The sequence below is a fragment of the Protopterus annectens genome, chromosome 2.part1 (genome assembly GCF_019279795.1).
Source record: "Protopterus annectens isolate FY-2018-M chromosome 2.part1, PAN1.0, whole genome shotgun sequence".
Taxonomy (NCBI): Eukaryota; Metazoa; Chordata; order Ceratodontiformes; family Protopteridae; genus Protopterus; species Protopterus annectens.
Genome location: NC_056729.1, coordinates 861,661,827 through 861,679,103, shown reverse-complemented (window position 1 = coordinate 861,679,103; position 17,277 = coordinate 861,661,827). Strand labels below are relative to the sequence as shown.

General features: G+C 39.9%; 1 protein-coding gene across 1 annotated transcript in view; it reads left to right on the top strand.

The window, feature by feature from the left end:
- The window catches only part of LOC122794258 (cytochrome P450 4V2), a 1,013,082-nt gene that overhangs the window by 661,970 nt on the left and 333,835 nt on the right, over nucleotides 1–17,277 (top strand). Inside the window, exon 6 of the mRNA XM_044062508.1 lies at nucleotides 14,428–14,554. Within this exon, the coding sequence (XP_043918443.1) occupies nucleotides 14,428–14,554 (127 nt within the window). The remainder of the gene's footprint in view (nucleotides 1–14,427; nucleotides 14,555–17,277) is intronic.

Genomic DNA, 17,277 nt, shown 5'->3' with positions numbered 1-17,277 from the left:
TCAGATATCTGCTGAAAGTGTTTTGTCCCACCTCCCCCTATTTTCTGCTGTGTTTTAAGTTCTGACTATCTGAAGGATTACTTGCATAATAATATACCTTGTTAGTTAACAGCCTGTATATCATTCCTGGAACCTGTGTCTAACAGAGCTCTTTTCAAACTATCTAGAAATATTTTTTGGGTTCTTCAGAATTGTGTACTGTAAATTGTTGCTGGACTAATTTTGTTCAGAGTTGTGCACTGTTATTTTTGATTCACTGTATAGTTTTTCAGATATCTGCTGAAAGTGTTTTGTCCCACCTCCCCCTATTTTCTGCTGCATTTTAAGTTCTGACTATCTGAAGGATTACTTGCATAATAATAGACCATTTTAGTTAACAGCCTGCATATCATTGCTGGAACCTGTGTCTAACAGAGCTCTTTTCAAAGTATCTGGAAATATACAGAGCTAAGTATATTTTTTGGTTCTTAAGACTTGTGTACTGTAAATTGTTGCTGGAATAATTATATTCAGAGTTGTGCACTGTTATTTTTGATTCATTGTATAGTTTTTCAGATCTCTGTTGAAAGTGTTTTGTCCCACCTCCTGCTATTTTCTGCTGTGTCTTAAGATATGACTATGTGAAGGATTACTTGCATAATAATAGACCCTGTTAGTTAACAGCACCATATCATTGCTGGAACCTATGTCTAACAGAGCTCTTTTCAAACTATCTGGAAATAAACAGGCTAAGTATATTTGTTTGGTACTTCAGAATTGTGTACTGTAAAATTTTGCCGGACTAATTTTATTCAGCGTTGTGCAGTGTTATTTTTGATTCACTGTATAGTTTTTCAGATCTCTGCTGAAAGTGTTTTGCCCCACCTCCCCTATTTTCCGCTGTGTCTTAAGTTCTGACTATGTGAAGGATTACTTGCATAATAATAGACCTTGTTAGTTAACAGCCTGCATATCATTGCTGGAACATGTGTCCAACAGAGCTCTTTTCAGACTATCTGAAAATTTACAGAGCTAAGTATTTTTTTTTTTGGTTCTTTAGAATTGTGTACTGTAAATTGTTGCTGGACTAATTTTGTTCAGAGTTGTGCACTGTTATTTTTGATTCGCTGTATAGTTTTTCACATATCTGCTGAAAGTGTTTTGTCCCACCTCCCCCTATTTTCTGCTCTGTTTTAAGTTCTGACTATCTGAAGGATTACTTGCATAATAATAGACCCTGTTAGTTAACAGCCTGTATATCATTCCTGGAACCTGTGTCTAACAGAGCTCTTTTCAAACTATCTAGAAATATACAGAGCTAAGTATATTTTTTTGGTTCTTAAGAATTGTGTACTGTAAATTGTTGCTGGACTAATTTTATTCAGAGTTGTGCACTGTTATTTTTGATTCACTTTATAGTTTTTCAGATCTCTGCTGAAAGTGTTTTGTCCCACCTTCCCCCATTTTCTGTTGTGTTTTAAATTCTGACTATCTGAAGGGTTACTTGCATAATAATAGACCTTGTTAGTTAACAGCCTGCATATCATTGCTGGAACCTGTGTCTAACAGAGCTCTTTTCAAACTATCTCAAAATATTATTTGGGTTCTTCAGAATTGTGTTCTGTAAATTGTTGCTGGACTAATTTTGTTCAGAGTTGTGCACTGTTATTTTTGATTCACTGTATAGTTTTTCAGATATTTGCTGAAAAGTGTCTTGTCCTACCTCCCCCTATTTTCTTCTGCGTTTTAAGTTCTGACTATCTGAAGGATTACTTGCATAATAATAGACCCTGTTAGTTAACAGCCTGCATATCATTGCTGGAACCTGTGTCTTAACAGAGCTCTTTCCAAACTATCTGGAAATATACAGAGCTAATTTTATGTTTTTGGTTCTTAAGAATTGTGTACTGTAAATTGTTGCTGGACTAATTTTATTCAGAGTTGTGCACTGTTATTTTTGATTCACTGTATTGTTTTTCAGATCTCTGCTGAAAGTATTTTGTGCCACCTCCCCCTATTTTCTGCTGTGTCTTAAGTTCTGACTATCTGAAGGATTACTTGCATAATAATAGACCCTGTTAGTTAACTTCCTGCATATCATTGCTGGAACCTGTGTCTAACAGAGCTCTTTTCAATCTATCTGGAAATAGATAGAGCTAAGTATATTTTTTTGGTTCTTCAGAATTGTGTACTGTAAATGTTTGCCAGACTAATTTTATTCAGAGTTGTCCACTGTTATTTTTGATTCACTGTGTAGTTTTTCAGATATCTGCTGAAAGTGTTTTGTCCCACCTCCCCCTATTTTCTTCTGCGTTTTAAGTTCTGACTATCTGAAGGATTACTTGCATAATAATAGACCCTGTTAGTTAACAGCCTGCATATCATTGCTGGAACCTGTGTCTAACAGAGCTCTTTCCAAACTATCTGGAAATATACAGAGCTAAGTATGTTTTTTTTGGTTCTTAAGAATTATGTACTGTAAATTGTTGCTGGATTAATTTTATTCAGAGTTGTGCAGTATTAGTTTTGATTCACTGTATAGTTTTTCAGATCTCTGCTGTAAGTGTTTTGTCCCACCTCCCCCTATTTTCTGCTGTGTCTTAAGTTCTGACTATCTGAAGGATTACTTGCATACTAATAGATCCCTGTTAGTTAACATCCTGCATATCATTGCTGGAACCTGTGTCTAACAGAGCTCTTTTCAAACTATCTGGAAATATTATTTGGGTTCTTCAGAATTGTGCTCTGTAAATTGTTGCTGGACTAATTTTGTTCAGAGTTGTGCACTGTTATTTTTGATTCACTGTATAGTTTTTCAGATATTTGCTGAAAAGTGTTTTGTCCCACCTCCCCCTATTTTCTGCTGCATTTTAAGTTCTGACTATCTGAAGGATTACTTGCATAATAATAGAACCGGTTAGTTAACAGCCTGCATATAATTGCTGGAACCTGTGTCTTAACAGAGCTCTTTCCAAACTATCTGGAAATATACAGAGCTAAGTATGTTTTTTTGGTTCTTAAGAATTATGTACTGTAAATTGCTGCTGGACTAATTTTATTCAGAGTTGTGCAGTGTTATTTTTGATTCACTGTATAGTTTTTCAGATCTCTGCTGTAAGTGTTTTGTCCCACCTCCACAGATTTTCTGCTGTGTCTTAAATTCTGACTATCTGAAGGATTACTTGCATAATAATAGACCCTGTTAGTTCATAGCCTGCATATTATTACTGGAACCTGTGTCTAACAGAGCTCTTTTCAATCCATCTGGAAATATATAGAGCTAAGTATATTTTTTTGGTTCTTCAGAATTGTGTATTGTAAATGTTTGTCGGACTAATTTTATTCAGAGTTGTCCACTGTTATTTTTGATTCAATGTATAGTTTTTCAGATCTCTGCTGAAAGTGTTTTGTCCCACCTCCCCCTATTTTCTGCTGTGCCTTAAGTTCTGACTATCTGAAGGATTACTTGCATAATAATAGACCCCATTAGTTAACAGTTTGCATATCATTGCTGGAACCTGTGTCCAACAGAGCTCTTTTCAAACTCTCTAGAAATATACAGGCCTAAGTATATTTTTTTAGTTCTTCAGAATTGTGTACTGTAAATTGTTGCTGGACTAATTTTATTCAGAGTTGTGCACTGTTATTTTTGATTCACTGTATAGTTTTTCACATCTCTGCTGAAAGTGTTTTGTCCCACCTACCCTCCCTATTTCTGTTTTGTTGTTTAAATCTGGTGGCTTTTGAAGTTGCCCACCCCACTGTAGATTTGATCTGGGACATCTCTTTACCACAGTCCACCTAATACACTCCTTCTGCAGTTGTTTTTAGTAATTTTTAATGTGTTTTTTTAAACTGTGTTTGGTCTAATATCACTACATACTCAAGTGTGCTAGCTTGCAGTACATTTGAATTGTTATTACTGCTGTTTTAGCTACTTTTCTGTAAAAAAAACTGTAAGCCTGTTTCCTACCTTTCCTGTAACTAGTGTAGTCCTGATACAGATTTGCTGTATCCAGGACTGTATGTAAGTTTCTGAGCCCCCCCAAGCCTTTCTGTGTTGGAAGGAAGCCTTTTAGCTTGTCATTGGGATTGGTAAGCACTAGGTAACCTGTCTACCACATAAGCAGTGGTTCTGGCCCAGAAATTGTAGTTATTGGCCATCTGGGAAATGTTTTCCATCTCTCTCAACTTTCTGATTTGAAAGCCCACATTTACACTTGTTTCTTTCCTCTAACTAGTCTAGTGCAGATACAGATTCTTAGTTTTAGCAATTGAATTTGCTTATTCATCCTCAGCACTTGTTCAGAAGTTGTAAGCACTTAATAAGCTACTAATTACTATAGCACTCAACCTTCCTCATTACCCAGAGGAAAACGGTTTTTGCACTTACTTTCCTCACTTGCTTAGAGAAAAACAGCTCTTGTACTCACTTTCCTCACTTATCTAAAGGGAATTTGTTTTTTATTCAGGCATGTCCAAGGGTCAGCTCCCAGTGTTCTCCCCTGTCTAACTGATTAATCTGGGCATCTTGGGGCAATGTAGAAATTACCTCATGTACACAGACAACCCTCTCCTCCTACCACCCAACACTACAATCTGTGAGAGATGCACTTATCTAGCCAGACTGGAGGTAAAGCTCTCTCCAGCCAAGACTGAACTTGACATTCAAGAGGAGAAGGTAAACACTTGCACCACACTACACTTATTACATAGTCTCACTAAATCTACATCACCAAAATCCACACATAGAAACACAAAACTATTCATGGAGGCTCTCAGTAATAATCTGCCAAAGCAACAGAGACCTCCAAAGCAGAAACGCAAGCAACTGCCAGTCTGCCACCCCCCAACAGAACTCAAATGGCACATAGCCCACAGACTCAGTATGCCACTTAACCACAGCCAATAAGGCAAAACAATGTATCCAACACACTAGTCATAGGTGACTCTATAGTCAGGCACACTGATGTTCCACTCACCAGGCTAAACAAGAAAAAGGTTACTGTTAGCTGCCTGTCGGGTGCCAGGATCTGTCACTTAACCCATGCACTCAGGTCACTCACAACAAGTGCAAATATGACTCTCTCATTGTCCATGTTGGTATGAACGACCTGAGATGTACCTCCCTGGACTACATGAAAAGAGACATGGAAGAGCTGTCCGATCTTGTAGCCCAGGCAGGTTTAACCGTAGTCCTGAGTAACATTCTGCCATCACCCAGAATGATACCACAGTACAAGGACAAAATAATTGACTTCAACAATTGGCTAATCTTCTGTTTTTATTCTAAGGGTATCCAACATCTGTCTGCTTGGGATGACATGGTCGACAGACCATGATGCTTTGCCAGAGATGGCCTGCACCTGTCTTGCCTGGGATTCTGGATACTGGCTAAGTCTCTTGCCACCCCTATAGTGCTTTTTTAGGCAAGGTTCAGAAGACAAATTCATTACTGTAGCAGTAACAGGCAAGCAAAAACTGAGGGTAATGCTACTCAATGCTAAAAGTTTAAATCTCAAAATGCACTCACTCGAGACACTCCTTAAAATAGAGAACATCGGTATCTGTGCAGTGACTGAGACCTGGTTCAGGGCTCCAGAGAGCAACCCTGCACTACCAGGCTATAACTCATACCACACTTTTCGGCCATGTAACCTGGACCGGAAAACCAAAGGCGGAGGTGTGTCCATATTCATTAAGGATATCCACACCTCCAGGCTAGTTGATCAACATAATGCTTCCAAGGTTATCCAAGTGCAACTAACTTTGGGCAAAACTGCAATTCAAATTGTAGCTTGCTACAGATCCCCCACCATGCCCCAGGATTCCCACTCCTCTTTTCTTGATGTACTGGAAAATATTAGGGTTCAACCAAGCACCCTAATAATGGGCGATTTCTACTACCCCACCATTAACTGGGAAAACTACTCGTATACCAACTCCTTCACACAACGCTTTCTGGAATTCATGAGTTCCAATGTCCTGGATCAACTTCTCCACACCCCCATCAGGGGCAACAATATCCTTGATCTAGTCATTACCAACATGAGTGACCGGTGTTCCACATCTGAAGTCAACTCCTTGTTGGTTTGATCCAACCATAAGCTAATCACCCTTGATATCCACATCCTGCCCCCTCCCCCTATTAAGGAAACCACTGTAAAAAACTTCTCCAAAGCCAACTTCATGCTTCTTAAGACAGATGTGGTGAACTTCATGACACCCATACAGATGGACAATACAGTTATGACTGCTGAATCCTGCACAGATGCACTCTATAAGCACTTACATGAGTGCATGGATCGTGCTTTCCCAAACAGAACCAAGATGCTATACTCCAAAAAAAGGAAGCCAGTCTGGTGGTCCCCTGCCATAAACAAACTGTACAACAGAAAGAAAAAATTGTTGCAAAAGAGAGTAAAATCCCATGAGTGGAGGAGCTCCCTGGTCAGCCTCAGTAAGAACCTGAGATCCCTTATAAGATCCTCCAAAGCTAGCTATGAAAACAGAATCACCACTGATTCTGAGGACAAACACAAAGCATTCTATAGCTATGTCAAGAATCTTAATGGCAACACCCAGATCTGCTCTGAGTTACAGCACAATGGCACAAAAATTACAGAACCAACTGATATTGCCAACATCCTGGCAGATAGGTTCAGTGCTAACTTTACCCCCCACCCTCTAAAGGGCCCATATCTATACAGGAAGAATGCAGAGTCCCTGTAATCACAACTACACAGGTAAAAGCTGCACTCTCTAAAGACAAAAATACAGCACCCATGGGACCGGACAACATCCCAGGCTGCATTTTACACGAACTTCAGAACAAACTGGCTCCCCACCTAAGCACCATGTTCAATCATAGCCTCACATCAGGCTTTGTGCCCACTGAATGGCGTACAGCGACAGTTATCCCACTCCACAAAGGGGGAGCCATCACTGATCCCGGGAACTATTGCCCTATTAGCCTGACGAGCCTGGTCTGCAAGGCCTTGGAACGTATCATCATGGAACTCATAAACAAAGGCATTGGTAACCTGCAAACTCTGGATCCCACCCAGTTCGGGTTTGTGAAAGGGCAGATCATGCCTCTGAACCTGATTGACTTCTTTGAGGCAGTCACCAAAGCCGTAGATGAGGGTAAGGTGGTCCACACAGCCTATCTTGACCTCGCCAAGGCTTTCTCCCCCATTCTGGAATTATAGCCAAACTCGGTATAAATCCCTATGTCACAAGATGGGTTGCCAACTGGCTCACTGACAGAACCCGTACTGTAAAAGTTGCAGACTCCATATCTGACCTCAAACCAGTGACAAGTGGAGTACCACAGGGTTCAGTCCTGGGACCTCTCCTGTTTGGTATCTACTTCTCTGAAGTACAGGCTAACACAGAAGGCCTCTGGTTAATGAAGTTCGCAAATGACTGCAAACTAGGAGCCATATTGAGTCCCCAAATGATGTGGAAGTCCTACAGAAGGGCCTCGCTGAGACAGATGCCTGGTGTCAGAGCCATGGCCTCAAGCTCAATGCCAAAAAGTGCATTGTCATCCCCTTTGGTAAAAACTCTGTACCCATGAACTACTACATAGACAGCAGTCTACTTAACACCGAATGTATGATAAGAGACCTTGGGACCCAGGTGGACAGTAGTCTGTCCTTTGATAGTCACATCACCACAGTAGTCAGGAAGTCCTTCTACGTGGCACATCTCATCATAAAAGGGTTCTCATCCAGGAAAAAAGAGGTCATTGTTCCCCTCAACTCAAAACTCATTAGACCCATTATAGAGTACAACGCCCATTTTGGAATGCACCTCACAAGACATCTGCAGCAGCTGGAAAGGCCACAGAAGTACCTCACGAAGAGGATTACTGGCCTCAAAGGTCTTTGGCTAACTAAATTCGCAGATGACTGCAAACTAGGAGCCATAATCGAAACTCCTAATGATGTGGACATCCTACAAAAGGGCCTCACTGAAACAGATGCCTGGTGTCAAAGATATGGTCTCAAGCTCAATGCCAAAAAGTGCATTGTCATCCCCTTTGGTAAAAACTCTGTACCCATGAACTACCACATAGGCGGTAGTCTACTTAACACCGAAAGTGTGATGAGACCTTGGGACACAGGAGGACAGTAGTCTGTACTTTGATAATCACATTACCACAGTGGTCAGGAAATCCTTCTACGTGGCACACCTCATCACAAAAGGTTTCTAATCCAGTAAAAAAGAGGTCATTGTTCCCTTCTACTCATCACTCATTAGACTCATTGTAGAGTACAACGCTCCTTTTGGTATGTACCTAACAAGACATCTACAACAACTGGAAAGGCCACAAAAATACCTCACAAAGAGGATTACTGGCCTCAAACAGATGCCTTACGCAGACCATCTAAAAAAACTCCAGCTTTACTCCGTGGCATATCGCCTACTCAGAGGCGATCTCTGCCTAACATACAAAGCTATGTCAAACCCAGAGCTGTTGGACATGCTCCACTTAAAGAAATCCCAATCCCTCTGAGCTACACGCTCTAGGGACCTAAACCTTGTCACCACAATAAACAGAACATGCTAGAGGGATAGATTCCTGTCCCAGAGACTTCCCATACTCTGGAACAGACTACCTATCTATGTTAGACATAGGAAAAAAGAGGTCATTGTTCCCCTCAACTCAAAACTCATTAGACCCATTATAGAGTACAACGCCCATTTTGGAATGTACCTCACAAGACATCTGCAGCAGCTGGAAAGGCCACAGAAGTACCTCACAAAGAGGATTACTGGCTTCAAAGGTCTTTGGCTAACTAAATTCGCAGATGACTGCAACCTAGGAGCCATAATCAAAACTCCTAATGATGTGGACATCCTACAAAAGGGCCTCACTGAAACAGATGCCTGGTGTCAAAGATATGGTCTCAAGCTCAATGCCAAAAAGTGCATTGTCATCCCCTTTGGTAAAAACTCTGTACCCATGAACTACCACATAGGCGGTAGTCTTCTTAACACAGAAAGTGTGATAAGAGACCTTGGGACACGGGGACAGTAGTCTCTACTTTGATAATCACATTGCCACAATGGTCAGGAAATCCTTCTACGTGGCACACCTCATCACAAAAGGTTTCTAATCCAGAGAAAAAGAGGTCATTGTTCCCCTCTACTCATCACTCATTAGACTCATTGTAGAGTACAACGCCTCTTTTGGTATGTACCTCACAAGACATCTACAACAACTGGAAAGGCCGCAAAAATACCTCACAAACAGGATTACTGGCCTCAAGCAGATGCCTTACGCAGACCGTCTCAAAAAACTCCAGCTTTACTCCGTGGCATATCGCCTACTCAGAGGCGATCTCTGCCTAACATACAAAGCTATGTCAAACCCAGAGCTGTTGGACATGCTCCACTTAAAGAAATCCCAATCCCTCTGAGCTACACGCTCTAGGGACCTAAACCTTGTCACCACAATAAACAGAACATGCTGGAGGGATAGATTCCTGTCCCAGAGACTTCCCATACTCTGGAACAGACTACCTATCTATGTCAAACAGAGCTCCTCATTAGCACTCTTCAAGAAAAATCTTGATGATTTGATGGGTAATAGGAAATTCACCCCAGGGATCACTTCTGTGGTTCTGCTTGACAGTGGCACAGGAAAATAATTTTCTTGGGTGGCGAAAGTCAGGGTACTTTTTTGGCTAGGCTTGTATAGGCCCTAGGGCTAATAGCCTAGTACCTAAATGTGAACCTATGAACAGATGCCCTACACTGACCATCTCAAAAAACTCCAGCTTTACTCCGTAGCATATCGCCTACTCCGTGGTGATCTCTGTCTAAAATATAAAGCTATGTTAAACCCAGAGCTGTTGGACATGCTACACCTAAAGAAATCCCAATCCCTCCGAGCTACACTCTCTAGCAACCTAAACCTTGTCACCACAATAAACTGGACATGCTGGATGGATAGATTCCTGTCCCAGAGACTTTCCATACTCTGGAACAGGCTACCCATCTTTGTCAAGCAAAGTTCTTCATTAGCACTCTTCATGAAAAATCTTGATGAGTGGATGGGAAATAAGAAATACACCCTAGGGATCACTTCTGTGTCTTTGCTCGACAGTGGCACAGGAAAATAACTTTCTTGGGTGGCATAAGCAGGGAACCTTGCTGGCTAGGCTTTCGTAGGCCTTCGGGCCGATAGCCTAGTACCTACCTATGAGTCTAAGGTTTTTGAATATAGTAACATCATGTAATACTTTAGAGTTTTGGGCTAATGGAAATTTTTACTATGATGTATTTTTCAAAAGGATTATTGGATTGGTTTTATTTGAAGAAATTTTGTATTGGCTGAAAGAACACACATAGTCAGACTGAAGTCCTTATTTAAATGTTGTTCTATTCATATTCTGTGGTTCTAAAGAAGTTCTGTGATAGGGGACAAAAGTGCTTAACCTACGATTGTGCTTTATTATGAATTTATTAAATACATTTTTGTTCGATTTTCAATTTTATGGACCCACTACCACTGTTGATGATTTTTTGCCTTTCCCAGATCCTTGCCGCTCTAAACAGACATTGTGAGAGCCATTTTTTATTTGTTTTACAAGTGTGTTATTGTTTTGTGTCACTTCCAGTGTTGTTGTTGAATGGTCTGTAAGGCTTATTGGGTCTGTCTTAGATTTCTATCTCTCTATCCAGTGTCTGTGCTGTAGTGTGACATATCTATTCTTTTGTCTAGTAAAGTAGTATATAAATGTATCCTTCTCATTGTCAATGCTTCCAGATGCTCAAGCATGTACTAATCCTATTTTTATTAAATAATTACCAAACATTTCCCCTCCTCTGACAGTTTTCTTCCCCTTGGTCTTTTGGCTACTTCTTATAGCCTTACTGTATTATTCCAGTCTCTTTACCAGTGTCCTTTCCATAAATCTTACCTTTGCCACTAGCATCCTCCTCAATATGGGCATTACTGGTTTTGGGGGTATATATACTGTGATAAATTGTATATAGGTAGTCCTTTTCTGTCTTTTTCAAGAGGTACTTCTGTGATTCTCCTGTATATGTATGTGTATTGTATGAAAAACTGTTCATTAGATGGTCTAAGAAATGATGCATATATACTGCAGAATCAAAATATATTCTAAATATTCTAAACTAAAACATTTTTAAAAAGAACTTGCCAAGAGGTATCATCATCTAGCCCAATTAATTTCCAAGGGAATATCTTCAAGATCCAAAGAAGTCATACTACCACTATATTCTTCTCTTATCAGACCCAAACATTTAATGCAGTTCCCTTTGGAATGTACAAATCCAGACATATTGCTCAACTGGAAAGGCCCCAGAGACTTCCAACCAAAACATTAAAGGTCGTAAATCCTAGCATTACTTTCCTTATACACAGTAGCCAACAGGTTGCTGAGAGATAACCTGTGTCTGTCATTTTGAGCCATGACAGACCCAATCCTGTTTGCCCTCTTATTTCTTACCAAGTCCATTGCCTCTTCAATCTCCCTTACTAAGGACATAAATCTACACCAACAAATAAGTCTCATTTGAGGGAAGGGTTCCTAACTTAATATATTCCTAGTGTATTTAATACGTTATCACTACTTGCCCAACAAAGTACTACTTTGGCTACTTTTAAAGCTACTCTTGAAGACTGGATAGGTAGACACAGTTTTTACAAGGGTTATCATGTGCAGCCTTGAATGATTTGGGAGGTACCAGGGTTATCATGTGCAGCCTTGAGTGACTTGGGAGGTACTGGGGTTATCATATGCAGCCTTGAATGATTTGGGAGGTACCAGGGTTATCATGTGCAGCCTTGAGTGACTTGGGAGGTACCAGGGTTATCATGTGCAGCCTTGAATGATTTGGGAGGTACCAAGGTTATCATGTGCAGCGTTGAGTGACTTGGGAGGTACCAGGGTTATCTTGTGCAGCCTTGAGTGACTTGGGAGGTACCAGGGTTATCATGTGCAGCCTTGAATGATTTCGGAGGTACCAGGGTTATCATGTGCAGCCTTGAGTGACTTGGGAGGTACTGGGGTTATCATGTGCACCCTTGAATGATTTGGGAGGTACCGGGGTTATCATGTGCAGCCTTAAGTGACTTGGGAGGTACCAGGGTTGTCATGTGCAGCCTTGAGTGACTTGGGAAGTACCAGGGTTATCACATGCAGCCTTGAATGATTTGGGAGGTACCAGGGTTATCATGTGCAGCCTTGAGTGACTTGGGAGGTACCAGGGTTGTCATGTGCAGCCTTGAGTGACTTGGGAGGTACCAGGGTTGTCATGTGCAGCCTTGAGTGACTTGGGAGGTACCAGGGTTATCACATGCAGCCCTGAATGGTTTGGGAGGTACCAGGGCTATCATGTGCAGCCTTGAATGATTTTGGAGGTGCCAGGGTTATCATGTGCGGCCTTGAATGATTTGGCAGGTACCAGGGTTATCATGTGCAGCCTTGAGTGACTTGGGAGGTTCTGGGGTTATCATGTGCAGCCTTGAATGATTTGGGAGGTACCAGGGTTATCATGTGCAGCCTTGAGTGACTTGGGAGGTTCTGGGGTTATCATGTGCAGCCTTGAATGATTTGGGAGGCACCAGGGTTATCATGTGCGGCCTTGAGTGACTTGGGATTTACTGGGGTTATCATGTGCAGCCTTGAATGACTTGGGAGATGAGTACTATTAAGTGCTTGGAAAGGATGGCATGATTATTTTTTAATTTGCATGCTTAAAGATATATATGGCTAGGCATCTTATGGTCCCCATGATCACTTACCTAATATGTTTCTATGTTCCTAAAGACATACTGTTCAGTATACCTTAGCAATGCTGATAGACTATTGGAAGCCTTTTTCGTATTTTTCTGAAGTAACATTTAGTTTTCTACTGTATGACCTACTGCATTTGAGCTGTGTTTGATTTTTGTATCAGATAGTGAGGTGCACAGGACTGCAGGCAAAGACTAGCACTCGGAGATAAACTAGTTTGAGATGTATGAATATTCTGTATGTGAATATGTTAATATGTGTGTGTATTTATTAATACATACACAGTAGTAATGATAGCTTTATAGTGCTAGTACAAATAAATGCTTTCATAACTATAAACCATAAGCAATTCTACCTACCATTTCATTACCCTCTGCCCTAGAAAATGAGCATCATTGTACCACACTTAATAAATCTAATTGGCTATCTGTCCAGAAACATGCCAGACATTTTCTTGTATCTCAGCTGTAGAAACTCCCCAAAGAGCATTCTGTTCTTCCCTTGTTTCTGACTTATTTAGATGACTTCCCAGTTACAGTCTAAGAAGCGTTAACCACTCTCATCCATTTCTTCAATATTCCAGCACCAGACTTTGTTGCACTAATCATGCTTTCTCCATAGTATGCTGCAAACTCTAGGAATGCCTCCCTACTACTCTTAAAGACGTCATCACATAACCCGCATTCCATGCTCAACTTAAATATCATTTCAGAGCTGAATCACTTTGCAAATGGTTTCCCTCTGGACACTTCATCTAATTCCCCACTCTCCCCTTCAGCAGTCAGACACCTTTGTCTTCCTCACATTATTTTCCTACACTAATATGTGATATATCTTCTACATTGTTTATATTTTAAATAAAGAAGCATAAAGAACGATATGCTCCAAAAGACAGGCTAAAGTCAGTTAGAACTTTGGTGATTGTGCTTTAACTGTAGGAGCACGTTCATTATATTAATTGAAAGTGGAAATGATGTCACTGCATTTTAAAGTATTTAAAGGTACTCTTTATGTCAATGAATTTTTGTATTGACCTGATGAAGCCTTAAACGGTGAAAGCACTTGCCTTTATAATAAACATTTTGTTTATATAATTGTTGCCTGGAGGATACTATCTGAAGACTGAAGTTTCGTTGTACTTGGAACTGGTATAAGTCATATAGACAAACTGTGACTTTAGCCTGTGTTTTGGAGCATATCGTTCTGCCATCTCCAGTGTTTGTTTTATGCTTCTTTCTTTTGGAGATTTTTACAGCAGCTATTTATTTTTGGTTTTATATTTTAAATAGTTAATTACCTGACATCCTTACCTTACTTTTGCTTTCTTTATCACTTTGTGCTATATCCCTTCACTATTTCAGTCTCTTTTTTTCTTTCCTCCTTACTTTAACCATCCCTTCCTTTTGTCCTTTATACTTTGAACTTTATTATTATTACCATTCTTGATTCATTACTATCATCACACAACATTTTATTTGTGTTTGTAATATTTCTTGGTAACTTGTTTGACTACTGTCGTTTATATTTGTCTGGTCTGACACTGAAGTAGGTCCATTTGGATCAGTGCTCTATCCTAGGTTACCAAATTGAAAAAGTAAATAAATAAACTGAAAAAGTGCTATCAGGAGTTTTACGTGACTATTTTCTTTTATTATAATCCATATAGAATGGGAGAGCTCATTCATCGCAGACAGAAGGTTCCCTGGATGTGGCCTGACTTTATCTATTTCTCCACCGCTGAAGGAAAACAGCATAAAAATAATCTCAAAATCCTACATTCTTTTACAGACAGTGTAAGTGGTTTGATTATTCATAAGATATTCTACCATTGTTCCTGCATTTTTTTTCACTAACTCATTAGGAAGTTGTAATTGCTTTATTTTTTTACTTAGGCAGGAATGTACAGAAACAGTGTTATTAATAATTCACGTTATGGCCTAAGTTATTCTTGGGTTTATCAATGTATGTGGTGTATCATAAAGCTGATGAATATTACATTTGGTTCAACTTCTGGTATTGTGTGTTTTTATCTTTATCATCATTATTAGTATGAAAAATAGTTGATAACTGCATAGTTTCAATAAAAATTGTTAAGCATTTTGAAGTATTGAGTGAGGGTTCCTATTAAAACACCGAAAACTCAAAATAGTGAACGACCTAAAGTTCGGAAATGCTGGATCTCGATCTTTTTGTGAGATCGTGGTGCAGTGAAGATTGGAATATTTCCCTTTCCTCACTGTAGTGCAATCTCGGAGTTGGTATATATATATTTAGCGGGGGGGTGGGGGGCATAGCCCCCTACAATAGCAAGTTTGAGTCCTGTATTTTGGACCTTTAGGTCATTCACTATTTTGGAATTCCGTTGTTCTGATATAGACGCTTAAGTGATGACTTGCACATATGATTCAGTGAAACAGCATGATCGGAGAAGGGAGGCAGAGTAAAGTTTTAGCAGCTTACAAGATGCCCTCTAATAATTAAATGGCTGGCATCACTTCAACATACACATGGGTTTTATGATGTTTTCTGCTTCAAGAGCATACCAAATACTGCAGTTTTTCTCCTTGTCTTACTGTATTGGTGAGAACCATCTTGATAAATATGTAAATATACTCAAAAGATAAGTCAAAACTGGAAAAGAAACCAGGAAAAAAAAAACAGATATGAATTTGAAATCCAAATGCATGACTGCAAATACTGAATAAATACCATACAAGACTGTTAACAAAAACTGAACATGAAAACAGCCATGTGTTATAATAGTACAATTCTATATAAATTTTCAGTCAGTATATGAAATTACTACAAACAAACTAAACTTTAAACTTGAACCACACAAAAAAGGCAGCGAGTAAACTGGTAGTGGGTGGACACACTCGATCAGGACGCCGGTATAAAAAAATTCAGTAAAATTTCAAAGAAAAGTTTAAAACGGAATAAATACAGACTCTTTTCAAGCAGCACTAGTGTAGATCAAAACGTTCAGAACACTCACCTTATGGATCTCCGACACAAAGGCTAGGAATCATAGAGAAACATTGCACTTCTCTACAAGGCTTGCTCAGCTGATTGGCCCATGTGCAATTCTAAGCACTTGTTACATACCAAAAGTGAGACAGGATGAGCTTCTGTGCTGGAGAGCCTAAATGAGCGGTATAGAAAATGCACAAGCAGGTAGCATCAGGTTACAAGAGCTAAAGAAGTTTCTGGTATCCCAACAGGAGGATGATGGTACTAGGCTAATCTCTTTTGAAATGGACACCAGCATTGGGATGGAATAATCCCCATGAATCTAATAAATGATGCATCAGATTAGTAATGATTACAGCAGGCTATTGAACAGCACTACTGCGGACAATGATGAGAAGCTGAACCACACCACACAGTGGGTATATTTTGTTATAGGAGTGTCCTGAAGGTAGGATGAGATTGCTTGGTCATTTTTGCATGATCACCCTTAGCATGTATGCTGTGAGGCCACAATGTAATAGATAGTTATTGTGTATTCAATGGACAAACCATTGATACAGTGACACCTGGTAATGTTGGAATAGGACAGTAGGCAGATGATAGCAACCCTGCAGGGCTCACAGGGACAGCAAGACACCAATACCTGAGTTACAGTCAGGTGAAACTGTGACACTGTTTGTCTCCATTCTGAGTAAATATCCTTCAGTGTAGTGATCTTGTCACTTTAAGAAAATGTTTGAATTCAGGTTTTTGGCACCTTTTTTACTATATAAGGAGTTGTTATCAGTGATGCATTATGGTCTGATGAAGCCCTGTTGGGAGAAAGCGCTTACCGGATTTATCTGTTTGTTTCAGTAAAAGACTTGCACTGGATGGAATTGCTGCCTTTGGATGTGTTTTTAAACCAGCTGTGTTTCACTCTGATACCTGATTTTTTCTGTTTTACCATAATGGTTAAAGTGTTTATCTTACAGACAAAAAGTCCAGGGTCTGATTCTCATATGGGATGATTTGCTGAGCTTAAAATGGCCCACAAGGACAGCTAGCCTAGTACTAATCTGTGAACCTATGAGACCCACGCTGTGTTGCCATAATTTTGGCAGTACCTGTGCATGAGTGCCACCTGTATTTTTCTCCAAATTTGAACTGAATCACGGAGCTACATATAGCATGGAACCAGTATACTTAACAACTGGAAATAGCACCGAACAATGTTTAAGGAATACTAATGTTATTTGGTACTTCTGCTTATCCATACTTTTTCACAATTCTTGCTGTAAGGTAAAAGACTTACAGAAAGCTTGTCAGAATCCTTAGAAATGCTATTCTACTTCTATAACCTCTCAGGTACGTACTGACATACCTGACCACATAATTACTTACAGGTATCCTTGTTTTGCACTGCATATCCTCTGGATAGAGACAGTGATACCTACAACAGTAGTCATAGAAAGAACGTGGCTAGCAGAATACCCAGACTGTACACTGATGTGCAGACTGTTGTTGTTTTCTAGAAACAGCACATGTATGTAGCTCTCATTTTCAT